Raw genomic sequence first — 17928 nt, 5'->3', positions numbered from 1 at the left:
TGGTTTTTCAGAACAGAAAAAGTATACCATATACTGTAAATGAACACAATACCTGCTAATGTAAAATTAGGTCACATAAAACCTTGCTACTCAAAATGTGGTCCACAGAGCGGAAGTTCCAGCATTACCTGGAACTGTTAGAAAAGCAGAATCTCAGGCCCAGATCAGAATATATATTTTTATAAGATCGCCAGGTGATTTATATGACATTACATTTTTAAACAGCTTGAATAAGGTATATTTGAGATATGATAAATGGTACATAAAATGTGCACTTTGATACATTTTGATGTACATCTATGCCCATGAAATTCAAGACAATGAAAACAAAAGACAGTGAACACATCCATCATCCCCTAGAGTTTCCTCAGGTTCCTTTCTGATCCTGCTTATCCCTGCTTCTATTCCCTGCCCATGCCTATGCGACCACTGATTCGATTTCTGTCACTATAATTTGAATTTCCTACAATTTTACATAAATGGTAGTAGTCTTTGTATCTGTCCTTTCACTCAGCATAATGATATTGAGAATCATGTGTGTTGTTGTATCTATCATAGTTCATTCCCTTCTATTGCTGAGTAGTATTCCATAGTTTAGATGTATTACACTTTGTTGAATATTGGGTGGTTTCCTAAATTTTAAGAGGCAGTAATCTAGAGTTTCAAACTAGGAGAGAAATTGTTAACAGAATCCTAGAGATAATTGCTAATTCTAATAAGATGATTCATTTCTGCAATAATTATATTTTTACAAAGATTCTCTATATGTAAACATTTTCTTAAAGTAGTAAAAACTTCATTTCTCTATTAGTGTGTGTGTGTGTTAGTCACTCAGTCGTGTCAGACTCTATGTGACCATGTGGACTGTAGCCTACCAAAGTTCTCTGTCCATGGGGTTCTCCAGGCCAGAATACTGGAGTGGATTGCCATGCCCTTCTCCAGGAGATCTTCCCAATGCAGGGATTGAATCCAGGTCTTCTGAATTGCAGGCAGACTCCTTATCAGCTGAGCCACAAGGGAAGCCTTCTCTGTTAGTAACACAGAGCAAATAATTCTAACAAGAATCACATGTTGAACTTCAATTTATTGATCTCCTTTCCCATAAACTTCCAAATACTCTTTCAAATGATATGATGAAGTTTGGAACCCAGAAAGAAAAGGGTACAGGAAGAGAACATGAATGAGAGTGAAAAAGTACTAAAAGGTGTTTTGTATCTTTTTAGAAGGGCTTCCCAGGTGGCTCAGTGGTACAGAATCTGCCTGCTAATGCAGGAGATGTGGATTTGATCCCTGGGTGGGAAAGATACCCTGGAGAAGCCACCCACTCCAGTATTTTTGCCTGGGAAAATCCATGAACAGAGAGCCTGGCAGGCTACAGTCCATGGAGTCCCGAAAGAATTGGACACAATTTAGCGACTAGATGTTTAGCCACTAAACATCTTTTTGAGAAAGAATGAATCTCTAAAAGATAGGAGTGGCTAAGGTGTGCCATTGGTAGGGTCAACCAACAAGTTTTTACTGGCTGTTTCTTGAAGTTCCCACATTGTATTAAAACTATAGAAGATTCAGATTAGTGGATAACACAATCTCTTTGCTTTGAAAACATTTTATATATGTAGATAGAGCAATAAGACTAAAATACCAGGAATTTTAGCAAGTTTTTGAAATTTTGTGCTGCTGACTTTGTGTTTTAATCAATTCAGTTCAGTTCAGTTGCTCAGTTGTTTCTGACTCTTTGCAACCCATGGACTGTAGCACGCCAGGCTTCCCTGTCCATCACCAGCTCCTGGAGCTTGCTCAAACTCATGTCCCTCAAGGCGGTGATGCCATCCAACCATCTCATCCTCTGTCGTCCTCTTCTCTTCCTGCCTTCAATCTTGTCCAGCATCAGGGTCTGTTGTAATAGTTCTTGGGTAATAGGTAGGATAGGGAAGGAAGCACTCTTGTGAGATGAGAAGCCCAGAGATCTAGTCTTGAGTGATGGTGGGTATATAATTTAGCCTCTCTGAGTTTTTAGTTTCCTCAACTGTAAAAATGCCTGCTGCTGCTGCTGCTGCTAAGTCACTTCAGTCGTATCTGACTCTGTGCAACCCCATAGATGGCAGCCTACCAGGCTCCTCTGTCCATGGGATTTTCCAGGCAAAAGTACTGGAGTGGGTTGCCATTGCCTTCTCCGGTAAAAATGCCTAAGTACTAGCAAAACTAATTTCTATTCTGCCTGCTTTATAGAGCTATTGTGAGATTAAAACAAGATAAAAGGTATGTCAAAGTGTGAAGTTCCCTGAAAACTTTAGGTCACTATACAAATTTAAGGGATTCTTTCTTAGGACCTAAAGAAATCAAGGGGGACTGAAGTGATTGGAAAAAGTGCCATTGGAAAATGGAGCCCTGAGGTTAATGACGAAGGATAGGGACTAAATATATCAAAACAATGCAAGTAGGGAATGGAAAGGAAGAAAATAAACCTCATATCAACTCTATGAGATAGGTGGTTTGCCCCATTTTACAGATGAAGAAACTGAGGCACAGAGAGATTAAATAAACTGTCTACAGATATTCATTACCTCCACCATAGTTTGAAAGTGAAAGTGAAGTCACTCAGTCGTGTCCGACTCTTTGCGACCCCATGGACTGTGGCCTACCAGGCTCCTCTGTTCATGGGATTCTCCAGGCAAGAATACTGGAGTGGGTTGCCATTTCCTTCTCTAGGGGATCTTCCCAGCCCAGGGATCGAACCCAGGTCTCCCGCACTGGAGGCAGATGCTTTAACCTCTGAGCCACCAGGGAAGCCCCACCATAGTTTGGCCCCAAGTAAATAACAGGGAGGGAACACAGCTCTACCCATTAACAGAAAATTGGATTAAAGATTTACTGAGCATAGCCCCGCCCATCAGAACAAGACCCAATTTCCCCCTCAGTCAGTCTCTCCCATCAGGAAGCTTCCATAAGCCTCTTATCCTTCTCCATCAGAAGGCAGACAGACTGAAAACCACAATCACAGAAAACTAATCAGTCTGATCACATGGACCACAGCCTTGTCTATCTCAGTGAAACTATGAGCCATGCCTTATAGGGCCACTCAAGAAGGAAGGGTCATGGTGGAGAGTTCTGACAAAACATGGTCCACTGGAGAAGAGAATGGCAAACCACTTTAGTATTCTTGCCTTGAGAACCCCGTGAACAGTATGAAAAGGCGAAAAATTAGGACACTGAAAGATGAATTCCCCAGGTCGATAGGTACCCAATATGCTATTAGAGATCAGTGGAGAAATAACTCCTGAAAGAATGAAGAGACAGAGCCAAAGCAAAAACAACCATCCAGTTGTGGATGTGACTGGTGATAGAAGCAAGTCTGATGCTGTAAAGAGCAAAATTGCATAGAACCTGGAATGTTAGGTCCATGAATCAAGACAAATTGGAAGTGGTCAAACAGGAGATGGCAAGAATGAACGTTGACATTTTAGGAATCAGCAAACTAAAATGGACTGGATGGGTGAATTTAAATAAGATGACCATTATATCTACTACTGTAGGCAAGAATCCCTTAAAAGAAATGGAGTAGTTGTCATAGGCAACAAGAGTCCGAAATGCAGTACTTGGATGCAATCTCAAAAATGGCAGAATGATCTCTGTTCATTTCCAAGGCAAACCATTCAATATCACATTAATCCCAGTCTATGCTCCGACCAACCAGTCCATTCTGAAGGAGATCAGCCCTGGGATTTCTTTGGAAGAAATGATGCTAAAGCTGAAACTGCAGTACTTTGGCTACCTCATGCGAAGAGTTGACTCATTGGAAAAGACTCTGATGCTGGGAGGGATTGGGGGCAGGAGGAGAAGAGGACGGCAGAGGATGAGATGGCTGGATGGCATCACTGACTCGATGAACGTGAGTCTCAGTGAACTCCGGGAGTTGGTGATGGACAGGGAGGCCTGGCGTGCTGCCATTCATGGGGTTGCAAAGAGTTGGACACGACTGAGCGACTGATCTGATCTGATCTGATGCTCCGACCAGTAATGCTGAAGAAGCTGAAGTTGAACGGTTCTATGAAGACCTACAAAACCTAGGACTAACACCCCAAAAAGATGTTCTTTTCATTATAGGGGACTGGATGCAAAAATTGGAAGTCAAGAGATACCTGGAGTAACAGGAAGATTTGGCCTTGGAGTACAGAATGAAGCAGGGCAAAGGCTAATAGAGTTTTCCCAAGAAAATGCACTGGTCATAGCAAACATCCTCTTCCAACAACACAAGAGAAGACTCTACACATGGACATCACCAGATGGTCAACACCAAAATCAGATTGATTATATTCTTTGCAGCCAAAGATGGAGAAGCTACATACAGTCAGCAAAAACAAGACCAGGAGCTGACTGTGGCTCAGATCATGAACTCCTTATTGCCAAATTCATACTTAAATTGAAGAAAGTAGGGAAAACCACTTGACCATTCAGGTATGACCTAAATCAAATCCCTCACGATTATACAGTGGATGTGACAAATCGATTCAAGGGATTATATCTGATAGAGTACCTGAAGAACTATGGATGGAGGTTCCTGACATTGTACAGGAAACAGGAATCAAGACCATCCCCAAGAAAAAGAAATGCAAAAAAGCAAAATGGCTGTCTTAGGAGGCCTTACAAATAGCTGTGAAAAGAGAAGCAAAAAGCAAAGGAAAAAAAGGAAAAATATACCCACTTGAATGCAGAGTTCCAAAGAATAGCAAGGAGAGATAAGAAAGCCTTCCTCAGTGATCGTGCAAAGAAATAGAGGAAAACAATAGAATGGGAAAGACTAGAGATCTCTTCAAGAATATTAGAGATACCAAGGGAACATTTCATGCAAGGATAGGCGCAATAAAGGACAGAAATGGTATGGACCTAAAAAAAGCAGAAGATATTAAGAAGAGGTGGTAAGAATACACAGAAGAACTATACAAAAAAGATCTTCACGACCCAGATAATCACAATGGTGTGATCATTCACCTAGAGCCAGACATCCTGGAATGCGAAGTCAAGTGGGCCTTAGGAAGTATCACTACGAACAAAGCTAGTGGACGTGATGAAATTCCAGCTGAGCTATTTCATATCCTAAAAGATGATGCTGTGAAAGTGCTGCACTCAATATGCCAGCAAATTTGGAAAACTCAGCAGTGGCCACAGGACTGGAAAAGGTCAGTTTTCATTCCAATCCCAAAGAAAGGCAATGCCAAAGAATGCTCAAACTACCACACAATTGCACTTATCGCACATGCTAATAAAGTAATGCTCAAAATTCTTCGAGCCAGGCTTCAACAGTATGTGAACCACAAACTTCCAGATGTTGAAGCTGGATTTAGAAAAGGCAGAAGAACCAGAGGTCAAATTGCCAACATCTGTTGGATCATGGAAAAAGCAAGAGAGTTCCAGAAAAACATCTATTTCTGTTTTATTGACTATGCCAAAGCCTTTGACTGTGTGGATCACAACAAACTTTGGAAAATTCTTAAAGAGATGGGAATACTAGACTACCTGACCTGCCTCTTGAGAAACCTGTATGCAGGTCAGAAAGCAACAGTTAGAACTGGATGTGGAACAACAAGAAAGAAAGAAAGTGAAAGTGAAGTCTCTCAGTCGTGTCCAAATCTTTACGACCCCATGGACGCCAGGCTCCTCTGTCCATGGGATTTTCTAGGCAAGACCCTGGAGTGGGTTGCCATTTCCTTCTTCAGGGAACTTCCCAACCCAGGGATCAAACTCAGGTCTCCCACATTGTAGACAGACACTTTACTGTGTGAGCCACCAGGGAAGTCACATATTTCTTTGAGCCCCTTTTTTCGTGGGGGAGGACAAGAATACTGGAGTGGGTTGCCATTCCCTTCTCCAAGAGATCTTCCCGACCCAGGGATTGAATCCAGGTCTCCCACATTGTAGGCAGACGCCTTACCGTCTGAGCCACCAGGGAAGTCTCTATGGAATAACAGACTGGTTCCAAATAAGGAAAGGAGTACGTCAAGGCTGTATACTGTCACTCTGCTTATTTTACTTATATGCAGAGTACGTCATGAGAAACGCTGGGCTGGGTGAAGCACCAGCTAGAATCAAGATTGCCAGGAGAAATATCAATAACGTCAGATATGCAGATGACACCACCCTTATGGCAGAAAGTGAAGAAGAACTAAAGAGCCTCTTGATGAAAGTGAAAGAGGAGAGTGTAAAAGGTGGCTTAAAGTTCAACATTCAGAAAACTAAGATCATGACATCCAGTCCCATAACTTCTTGGCAAATAGATGGGAAAACAGTGGAAACAGTGAGAGACTTTATTTTGGGGCGCTCGAAATTCACTGCAGATGGTGACTGTAGCCATGAAATTAAAAGACACTTGTTCCTTGAAAGGAAAGTTATGACCAACCTAGACAGCATATTAAAAAGCAGACACATCACTTTGCCAACAAAGGTCCATCTAGTCAAAGCTGTGGTTTTTCCAGTGGTCATGTATGGATGTGAGAGTTGGACTGTGAAGAAGGCTGAGTGCCAAAGAATTGATGCTTTTGAACTGGGGTGCTGGAGAAGACTCTTGACAGTCCCTTGGACTGCAAGGAGATCCAACCAGTCCATCCTAAATGAAATCAGTCCTGAATATTCATTTCAAGGACTGATATTGAAACTGAAACTCTAATAACTTGGCCACCTGATGCGAAGAACTGTTTCATTTGAAAAAACCCTGATGCTGAGAAAGATTGAAGGCAGGAGGGGAAGGGGACAATAGAGGATGAGATGGTTGGATGGCATCACTAACTCAGTGGACATGAGTTTGAATGAACTCTGGTGAACTCTGGGAGTTAGTGATGGACAGGGTGTCTTGACATGCTGCAGTCCATGGGATCCCAAAGAGTCAGACATGACTGAGAGACTGAACTGAACTGAACTGAATGGATATTCAACTTGCAAGTGACCAAGTAAGGATATAAATTTAAGAGTGATCCCAAAGCCCCCTTAAGCGTTACTGAATACTATACTGCTGGATAGAAAACAAAGAGACAAAATCCACTAGAATCAGGGATACCTTACAAATACAGGAAGTAAGACTGATTAGATTAGAAGAGGTCTCCTTTGGAGAGTACTTGTATTGAACTTTTAACTCCTTTTCAAAATTCAAATGCATTTTTAACGTTTCTCCTAGGCAATTACACTAGGAAGTAAATAGAGCCAGTAGATTGAAGCACAGATTACTATATGGGTGGCCTAAAGTCAGTGATCAGCTAACAGCAAAGCCGGCACTGGAATTGAAGTCTTGGAATCGTGACCTGTCGGTTGGGCTGCAGTGACGGCCTGGCCAGATGTGGCCAGGGTTTACTTCATCCAGGACCTCACAGTGCAGAGAAGAGTGAAGCCAATTTTATCAGGACTCTTTCCTTCTTCCTTCCACAGACCTTCATACCCAACAGCATCAGTCACCTTCCCTGACCCATATGCTTGTCCCTGTAAGCACGCCTGGGTTGAGGGCTGCGTTGCTGAAGGGACCAGCACTCCTCTGACACACCCCTGGCATGACTGACGCCCGCTGCAGGCATAAAGTACACCCTTCCTTCCTGGTGTCATTTTCTACATGAATTTGAAGACAAACACTGAGGGTTCAGGATGGGGAACACATGTATACCTGTGGTGGATTCATTTCGATGTTTGGCAAAACCAATACAATATTATAAAGTTTAAAAATAAAATAAAATTTAAAAAAAATTCAATAGTGAAAACCTTCATTTTTAAGGTTCACTGAGCATTTTTTTTCATATTCCAGATATGCTGTCAGTCACAAAAAGCAAATTCATTTGTTTAACATTCTGAACTGTTAAAATTTGTATTTTAACTTACAGAAGAATTTTATATTGTATTATAACCTATATAAGAACCTCAAATTTTTATTTTCCTGAAGCTCATTTTGTTTCTAATTTCTGACTCTTAGATAAAGGAACCAAACTTCTTTTTACTAATCTAATTATCTGTTTGGATTATTGATTATATTTAATACATAAAGGATTTTTTTTTTCTTCTCTAGCCTAAATTTGAGAAGAAGATGTATTTCCTCTTTGGGATGCTGTGTGGACTCTCCCTATATAATTTTAATGTTGTCTACCTCCCTTTCCCACTGGCTCTGTTTAAGAAACTTCTGGACCAGGAGCCATCATTGGAAGATTTAAAAGAACTCAGTCCTTCTTTTGGAAAGTGAGTAAATATAATTTTTTTTTAGGACTGTGTATCTAGTCAGTCTCAGTCCTTCTCAGTTGTTTAGCCACAAATAATGTTACACACAGACACATACACACACACAGATAAGGTCTTCAGGTTCAATAAATGTGCATGCTTTTTAGATGAGTTTGAATTTTAGCATAACTTATAATCAAGTAAACCTTCAGAAGTGGAAAAAAGCCAAATGCTCCTCTAATTAGCAATGGCACAATAAACAGAGCTGTGGTCTAGTCTCTTGAATTTATCCAGATGGAAATAGTTGCTTTGGATAGAACATGATATTCGTAATGAGAATCATGCATGCTATACTGATTTTAAGTCAATCCTATTTAATCATATTTCACTTATTTCACTAAATCAGCATGTCACAATCTTTGGTTTTTCATTTTTATTTATTTATTTTTTGTCTGTGCTAGGTCTTCATGCTGGGCAGGCTTTCTCTAGAGGCAGCGAGTGGGGGGCTACTCCTGTTGTAGTACTCGAGCTTCTCATTGTAGTGGCTTCTCTCGTTGCAGAGCATGGGCTCTAGGGCATGCAGGCTTCAGTAGCTGCAGCACATGGGTCAGTAGCTGCGGCTCCCAGGCTCTAGAGCACAGGCTCAGTAGTTGTGGTGCACGGGCATAGTTGCTCTGCAGCATGTGGGATCTTCCCGGATCAGAGATCGAACCCGTGTCTCCTGCATTTGTAGGCAGATTCTTTACCACTGAGCCAGGAGGGAAGCCCATGAGCTTTATTTTTTAAGGATTGAAAAATACTTGTTCTAGGTTAAAAGGCCAACTATATTCTCTAAAGAAAAAACTGGCAACACATGATAGACAATGGATTAATATCTTTGTATAATATAGATATGACTATATGTATATATATAAACTCAAAAATATGCTCAATCTTACTAGTAACCAAGAAAATGCAGATGAAAATGAGATATAATTTTTCTGCTTATAGACTGACAACTGTTACAGAGTTTTTCATACAGCATAGAGTTGGCAATAGATGGAAGAAAAAGATTCTCTTCCTGTGTACTGTTAGTGAAAGAAAACACTGGCTAGATTTATACCATATACTCTGACAGTATAGAGCAGGGCTTTTCAACCTTGGCAGTACACACATTTTGGGCTAGATAATTCTTTGTTGTGAAAGACTGACTTGGACATTGTGGAGATGCCTAGCAGCATACGGGGCTGCTACTCACTAGATGCCAGTACTAAGTGAAAGTCGTTCAGTCATGTCAGACTTTTTGCGACCCCAAGGACTTTACAGTTCATGGAATTCTCCAGAATACTGGAGTGGGTAGCCTTTCCCTTCTCCAGGGGATCTTCCCAACCCAGGGATCGAACTCAGCTCTCCTGCATTGCAGGTGGATTCTTTTCACCAGCTGAGCCACAAGGAAAACCCAAGAATACTGGAGTGGGTAGCCTATTCCTTCTCCAGAGGATCTTCCTAACACAGGAATCTCCTGCATTGCAGGCAGATTCTTTACCAACTGAACTATCAGGGAAGCTTGCTCAAACTCATGTCCATCGAGTTGGTAATGCCATCCAACCAGCTCATCCTCTGTCATCCCCTTCTCTTACTGCCTTCAATCTTTCCCAGCATCAGGATCTTTTCCAACGAGTCAGTTCTTTGTGTCAGATGGCCAAAGTATTGGAGTTTCAGCTTCAGCTTCAGTCCTTCCAATGAATATTCAGGACTGATTTCCTTTAGGATTGACTGGTTTGATCTTGCAGTCCAAGGGGCCCCCTTTAATCATAACACTCCCTTTAATTGTGACAACCAAAGATGTCTCCAGATTTTGCCAAATGTCCCCTGGGAGACAAAATAAGGCCTGGTTCAGGGGAAGGGCTGGTCTAGGGGAAGGGGCCCCTTTCTGAAAATTTCCACCAAGATTCAGCAGTGTCCACATGATAGGCAGTAATCTGACCAATCAAACTTGTAAAGGTTAACTCTAGGAAGAGGGAATGGGAAGGTGGAGAAGAAGAAATTTACATGACTTTTAATACACTTTATAAATTTTTATATTGTTCCCATTTTTTTCCATTGACCATTTATTTCTTTTGAAGTTGTGTAGGAATAATATGTATATTTTAAACCAAAATTTTCATTAGGTGTTTGCAAGAAGTTCTAAATGATGATGCTAATGACATTAAAGAAGAATTTGGCCTACGTTTTTCTGTGAGTACTAATGAAAATCAGATTATAGTTTAGATTAATGTTTTTTAAAATGTTTTTTATTATAGTATCTTATATATTGGATGTGTTTTTTGAAGGGTATTATACTTCGGTACTGTAAGACTTTTCCCCCACTTGCTCCTCATTTGATGCCTTATGTCTATACACTCTCAAAGTGAAAAGATAGCAATTATTCAATCAATGTGAACACTGTAAAAAATTAAATGGAATGATATATGCATAAAGCAATATATAGCATATACTATGGTGTGTTTTTATTTATATATATAGTTAGATGATTGAACTATATAAATAATTATTTAATGCCTAGTTATTTAAAGTTTTATAGGGAAGAATGTACTAGCAATAATGGTCTTGTGGTTGACTATTCAGACTTTCTTTCATGTTTAGTACCTGAATATATTTTGGTTACAGATACACTGGGACCAAAATGATGTTGATTTAATTCCAAATGGGATTTCTGTATTTGTAGACCAAAGCAACAAGTAAGTTTGAGACATCGCACATCTGTTTTGAATACACATAAAATGTTTATATCACTTTGCTTTACAAATATATTTTGTCTTTTGCTGTGCTCAGTCGCTCAGCTGTATCCGACTCTTTGTGACCCCATGGACTGTAGCCCACCAGGCTCCTCTGTCCAGTGGGACTCTCCAGGCAAAAATACTGGAATGGGTTGCCATACGTTCCTCCAGGGGATCTTCCCAACCCAGGGACTGAACCCAGGTCTCCCGCATTTCAGACAGATTCTTTACCGTCTGAGCTACCCAGTCTTTCCAGATGATCATTTTAGCTTCTGATCTTTTTCAAAGGATTAAAGGTTACAGGGAAAAGAAGGGACGAAAGGAGTCAAGATTAAATATTTCCTTTGCAGCACTTTTCACTGTTCATTTAACTATTAGTTTTTGAGCCCCTACTCTAAACTAGACCCTATTCTAGGTGTCAGAGATATGGCAGTAAAAAAAGATGCAAAATCTGGAGCAGAAATTACAGTGGAGCAGAAAGTCAATAAATTATTATGTAATAGAAAGTCAGATAAGGATGAACACTCTGAAGAAAATGAAAACCAGTTAAGAAACTAGAAGGTGACAGGTAAACCACAGAAATTGGCAAATGCTGCAAATGAGGGTTCCATCTTTTTCCCTCACCTTTTAAGAAAGCTGGTTGTAGAACATTTACCAGCACACCACTGGTTACAGGGGAGGACAGAGGAGGTTGATTCAGAAATGATGGTCCTTGAAGGATGCTCAAAGGGTAGGAGATTAGCATGTTTTAGGGTGATATCTGGTGGAAATATCTCCAGGAGCACACCTGCTCTCAGGAAATTCATCCAAATTGGAGAAGACAATCTGCAGACGTAATTTACACACAGTGATGTGTTGTGAGAGGGGAGAGAGAGAAGAACAGAGGACCAACCCTGAGAAAGTCATATTCATTTTGAATTCTGATGAGTGACGGAAGTTGCCAGGTGAAAAGGAAGCTCTGCCTGCTGTGGCCTAACTGTAAGGGAGACAGTGAGGCCAGTGAACTGAAGGTCAGCATGGCCGGAGGTTCAAATGGCAGTGGGAAGAGACTGCTGAGTCAGGCAAGGGCACGTCATGGAGCCCATTGTTTTTTACCCCCTTCCCCCATGGAGACCTTTTTAATCCTGCTAAAGTGGTTTGAAATTTACCTTCAAGGCAATGAGAAGTCTTTTAAAGATTTTAAGCAGGAGAATGACATATTCAGATTGGTGTTTTTAAAATATCATCCTGAATGTGGTCCAGGCAATGGGAGCAAAACAAAGCCTTCATGCTTCTGCATATTCTCCACGCTTTCTTCTTCCAGCTGACTGGATGTTTTCGTAGCCCTGTGTCATATAGCGTTGTGTGCTTGGCAGATGTAACTTACTTTTCTTTCTTAATAGAAATGATGAAAAGGCAAAGTAGAGAATAGTTCAGTCACTGGTTAAGTATATTATTGGCCTTTTTTTTTTTTGCTTCCTTCAGGAAAGACTATGTTTCTAAGTGTGTTGATTATGTTTTAAACACCTCTGTAAAGGCAGTTTATGAGGAATTTCAGAGAGGATTTTATAAACTTTTTGACAAAGAGATACTTAAACATTTCAAGCCTGAAGAACTAATGAGAGCAATAATTGGAAATACTGACTATGACTGGGAACAATTTGAAAAGGTAGGTAATAACTAAAGTGCCCCCAAGTCTTCCAAGCAAAAATTACCCCTAAAAACCAAATTTCTCCTTTTTTTTTTTCCAAGAATTCTATTTATGAGCAAGGATACCATGAGTCACATCCTACTATACTGATGTTTTGGAAAGCTTTCCATAATTTAACTTTGGATGAAAAGAGAAAATTCCTCTGTAAGTATTGCAGAAATAGACGAATCTATAATTACATATCTTTTAAAATATCTTATTTGAGATAAAGTCATTAATAGTGTATCACAAATGTTAATGGCAAAGCAAGGGTTAGAATGCAGGTCCCCTAGCTTCTAGACCAGTGTTCATTTTCTTACTTAAGCCTGTTTTCCATTTTAAAAAATGATAGTAATAAAGATATTGTTATTTTACTACCTTGTCTACACTGACCCAGTTTGTGTCTTCTTTCTTCACTTTAGTTGGCTCCTAATTGAGCCTTTTATCTCACATTCCTACCTTTATTTAATTATCTAAAGTCCTATGGAATTAGGGCAATGTCAACTATCTCAAATACTATTAATGATTATAGTTCCAGTGACCACTGATGATGATAATAATAACAGCATTTATATTGTGTGCTTACTCTATACCAGGCACTGTCCTGATCATTTTATAACTATTACTTCCCTTTATCCTAATAGCAGCCTATGAAGCAGGTACCTTTATTTTCCCCCACTTCAGATATGAGGAAAAAGAGACTTGCAGCATTTAGTAGCTTGCCTATGTTCTGACAGTTGGTTAGTGTCAGAATGAGAATTTGAACCCAGCAGGCTAATTCAAAGCCCGTGTTCAAGACCACTAAGACATAAGAACCTCTCTTAGTGGGAAACCTGGGTTTCCATCAGATCAGATCAGATCAGTCGCTCAGTCGTGTCCAACTCTTTGCGACCCCATGAATTGCAGCACACCAGGCCTCCCTGTCCATCACCAACTCCCGGAGTTCACTCAGACTCATGTCCATCGAATCAGCGATGCCATCCAGCCAGCTCATCCTCTGTCGTCCCCTTCTCCTCTTGCCCCCAATCCCTCCCAGCATCAGAGTCCTTTCCAATGAGTCAACTCTTCGCATGAGGTGGCCAAAGTATTGGAGTTTCAGCTTTAGTATAGGACAGATTTAATGCCTTATTCTCTTATCTTTCATCCCATTTCTTAGTTCTTCTTGAGATGCGTACACATCTTTCTTGCTATTTTTGTTGCTACTGAGGATGTTTGAGGACAACTTTTCCACAAACTTAACTACTTCTCCACAAGCCCAAACTACCTTCCCAATGTTCTTTCTTAATGGGAAACTTTTGTTTCAGTCCAGGGATTCTGTTGGCTGTACATTCAGTGAGTTCACATACATCTTCTCCTCTGGTTTTTTCTTTCTGCCTGAAGCTTCCCTGTCACCCTAACCTGGCACCTCTCTCCCCACCTTGAGGCTCAGTGTCTTCATTATCTCTTCACATAATACTTCCTAGCTGAGCTCGACTAAACTCCTTGTATCTTGCTGTTATCTTTTCACATACGTAATTTCCCCCCAACTAGATCGTGAACTCACCAAAGACAAAGACCAAATGTCATGATTTTTCTTCACCCCACATGGTCCCATGTAGTTCTCTTTGCACAAGGGGGACCTGATAAATATTTTTGAATGAAATGATTAATTTCTTCCTTTTCATTTTAAGTTTTGTTCTTTCTGTGAACTACCTTAACTGAAGCTTATTTCTTTTTAGTTTTTCTTACAGGAAATGATAGACTACATGTAAAAGGCATACAGAAACCAGGAATCCGGTTTCGCTGTCCTGAGACTTGCAGTGAAAGCGATTTCCCAAAATCACTGACATGTCATAATATTCTGGAACTCCCTGAATATTCTACAATGAAAAAAGTGAAGGAAGCACTTCAAAGAGCCATCAACAGCAACAAAGGATTTATCTCAGCCACAGTCACAGGGTGATAGTGACCTCTGAGAGGCTCACATCTCGGGTCTTCTCACCCTACGATCCTTCTGTTCTTTAGTACAGGAGTACAGTTTCTTCTTTAGGTCTGATTAGTACAAAGGTTGATGGATTTTAGATAGAATTAGTTGACAAATGCTGGGATAAACAATGACATGATGAGTCAAGGATAATATTGTTAATAAACCAGCATTTCCTGGTCCTTAAATTTGCTATGAGAATGATTGCTTTTTACTGAATTATTTCCTGAATAATAATTAGCATTTTAAAATATACTGAATATTAAAAGCTAAAAGATACTCTAAAAATATTGTACATCTAATAAGTGAAAGTGAAGTCACTCAGTCGTGTCTGACTCTTTGTGACCCCATGGGCTGTAGCCTACCAGTCTCCTCCATCCATGGAATTTTCCAGGCAACAGTACTGGAGTGGGTTGCCATTTCCTTCTCCAGAGGATCTTCCTGACCCAGGGATCGAACCCTGGTCTCCCAAATTGCAGGCAGATGCTTTACCATCTGAGCCCCAGGGAAACTCTAATAAACAATTTACAAATATGAAGTTTGAAAAAATAAAGCTGTAATTGAATTCACCATGTTTTGAGGCATGTATGTGTGTGTGTGTGTATATACATATATATATATATATATATATATATATATATATTTGTTTGTTTTGTTTTTTTTCCTATTCTGGGATGTCTCCAGAGTTTTGATTATAGCCAAACAATCTTTTTGAAAAATCTAAATATTGTGTTCAGTGCTGTGTTCTAAGAATCGTTCTAAATGAAAATAACATTATTTTGGCTAAAGGCTGAGCCCAACCAGGAACTCCTGTCTAATTACAGTTGGAAAAAAATGAAGAACATGAAATATGTTTCAGCATTATAGCTATAGAATGAATTAAAGGAGAGATATAAGCATGTTGGAAATGAATTTTGTGAGCCATTTCTATCTCATATTAAGTTTAAAACTGTAAGCTATTCTATAAATGCCTATGGTCATCCCAAACCATACACAGAAGCCTTGTATCATACACAGAAGCCTGTGTATCTTGTATCAGTGGTGCTGTGGGAAAGGAAACTATGGGGTGACGTCCACACTAGGTGCTGATGTGGAAGGAGGTCTGAAATCTGAGGACAGACCAGACAGAGAGAGAGATTTCACCAAAAACCCTAGATTGTGAGGTAGTTAGTAGAAACGTAAGCCCCCAGCAAATTCTCATAGTTATTTTGGATATATCTGGTTTCTACAACAAGTGGAATGAAGGCCCAGATGTACACTATTGGAATTTTAAGGGAAAAAGTAACTTCTGCATCTTAGAGATCCTTAGTTCAGTTCAGTCGTTTAGTCATGTCTGACTCTTTGTGACCCCATGGACTGCAGCACACCAGGCTTCCCTGTCTATCACCAACTCCTAGAGCTTGATCAAACTCATGTCCATCAAGTCGGTGATGCCATCCAACCGCCTCATCCTCTGTTGTCACCTTCTCCTCCTGCCTTCAACTTTCCCAGCATCAGGGTCTTTTCCAGTGAGTCAGTTTTTCACATCAGGTGGCCAAAGTATTGGAGTTTCATCTTCAGCATCAGTCCTTCCAATGAATAGTCAAGACTGATTTCCTTTAAGATTGACTGGTTTGATTTCCTTGCAGTCCAGGGGGCTCTCAAGAGTTCTCCAACACCACAGTTCAAAAGCATCAATTCTTTGGTGCTCAGCTTTCTTTATAGTCCAACTCTCACATCCATACATGATTACCGGAAAAACCATAGCTTTGACTAGATGGACTTTTGTCAGCAAAGTAATGCCTCTACTTTTTAATATGCTGTCTAGGTGGGTCATAGCTTTTCTTCCAAGGAGCAAGCATCTTTTAATTTCATGGCTGCAGTCACCATCTGCAATGATTTTGGAGCCTCCCAAAACAAAGTCTTTCACTGTTTCCATTGTTTACCCATCCATTTGCCATGAAGTGATGGGACCGGGTGCCATGATCTTAGTTTTCTGAATGTAGAGCTTTAAGCCACCTTTTCACTCTCCTCTTTCACTTTCATCAAGAGGTTCTTTAGTTCTTCTTTGCTTTCTGCCATTAGGGTGGTGTCATCTGCATATCTGAGGTTATTGATATTTCTCCCAGCAATCTTGATTCCAGCTTGTGCTTCTTCCAGCCCAGAGTTTCTCATGATGTACTATGCATATAAGTTAAATAAGCAGGGTGACAGTATACAGCCTTAACATACTATTTCCCAATTTGGAACCAGTCTGTTGTTCTATGTCAGGTTCTAACTGTTGCTTCTTGACCTGCATACAGATTTCTCAGGAGGCAGGTCAAGTGGTCTGGTATTCCCATCTCTTTAAGAATTTTCCACAGTTTGCTGTGATCCACACAGTCAAAGGCTTTGGCGTAGTCGATAAAGCAGATGTCTTTCTGGAACTCTCTTGCTTTTCCAGTGATCCAATGGTTATTGGCAATTTGATCTCTGGTTCCTCTGCCTTTTCTTAATACAGCTTGAACATCTGGAAGTTCTTGGTTTACGCACTGTTGAAGCTTCACTTGGATAATTTTGAGCATTACTTTGCTAGCATGTGAGATGAGAGCAATTGTGCTGTAGTTTGAATATTCTTTGGCGTTGCCTTTCTTTGGGATTAGAATGACAACTGACCTTTTCCAGTCCTGTGGCCACTGCTGAATTTTCCACATTTGCTGGCATATTGAGTGCAGCACTCTCACAGCATCATCTTTTAGGATTTGAAATAGCTCAACTGGAATTTTATCACCTCTAACTAGCTTTGTTCGTAGTGATGCTTCCTAAGGCCCACCTGACTTCACAGTCCAGGATGTCTGGCTCTAGGTGAGTGATCACACCATCATGGTTATCTGGGTCATTAAGATCTTTTTTGTGTAGTTCTTGTATGTATTCTTGCCACCTCTTAATAGCTTCTGCTTCTGTTAGGGCCATAAAATTTCTATCCTTTATTGTACCCATCTTTGCATGAAATGTTCCCTTGGTATCTCTAATTTTCTTGAAGAGATCTCTAGTCTTTCCCATTCTATTGTTTTCCTCTGTTTCTTTGCACTGATCACTGAGGAAGGCTTTCTTATCTCTCCTTGCTATTCTTTAGAACTCTGCATTCAAGAATGGGTATCTTTCCTTTTCTCTTGTGCCTTTTGCTTCTCTTCTTTTCTCAGCTATTTGTAAGGTCTTCTCAGACAACCATTCTGCCTTTTTGCATTTCTTTTTCTTGGGAATAATCTTGATCATTGCCTCCTGTACAATGACAAACCACTTCAGTATTCTTGCCTTGAGAACCCTATGGACGGTATGAAAAGGCAAAAAGATATGACACTGAAAGATGAACTCCCCATGTTGGTAGGTACCCA

The 17928-nt window shown here is 40.3% G+C and overlaps 2 protein-coding genes across 5 annotated transcripts in view; one reads left to right on the top strand and one right to left on the bottom strand.

The window, feature by feature from the left end:
• Nucleotides 1-15144, top strand: part of HERC6 (HECT and RLD domain containing E3 ubiquitin protein ligase family member 6) — a 57578-nt gene extending 42434 nt beyond the window's left edge. For 3 of the 4 annotated variants that reach the window (XM_061419707.1, XM_061419708.1, XM_061419709.1), the window contains 6 exons: nt 8039-8205; nt 10335-10401; nt 10834-10904; nt 12408-12591; nt 12675-12777; nt 14331-15144. In XM_061419707.1, the coding sequence (XP_061275691.1) occupies nt 8039-8205; nt 10335-10401; nt 10834-10904; nt 12408-12591; nt 12675-12777; nt 14331-14554 (816 nt within the window). In that variant the 3' untranslated portion in view covers nt 14555-15144. The remainder of the gene's footprint in view (nt 1-8038; nt 8206-10334; nt 10402-10833; nt 10905-12407; nt 12592-12674; nt 12778-14330) is intronic. The other variant, XR_009736926.1, reaches the window with a different exon arrangement.
• Nucleotides 1-17928, bottom strand: part of PYURF (PIGY upstream open reading frame) — an 88116-nt gene that overhangs the window by 14108 nt on the left and 56080 nt on the right. The gene's annotated exons all lie outside the window — the stretch shown is intronic.

Source organism: Bos javanicus, chromosome 6, assembly GCF_032452875.1.
Source record: "Bos javanicus breed banteng chromosome 6, ARS-OSU_banteng_1.0, whole genome shotgun sequence".
NCBI lineage: Eukaryota > Metazoa > Chordata > Mammalia > Artiodactyla > Bovidae > Bos > Bos javanicus.
The sequence above is the reverse complement of the archived record's forward strand: the minus strand, read 5'-3'. Positions and strand labels throughout refer to the sequence as shown.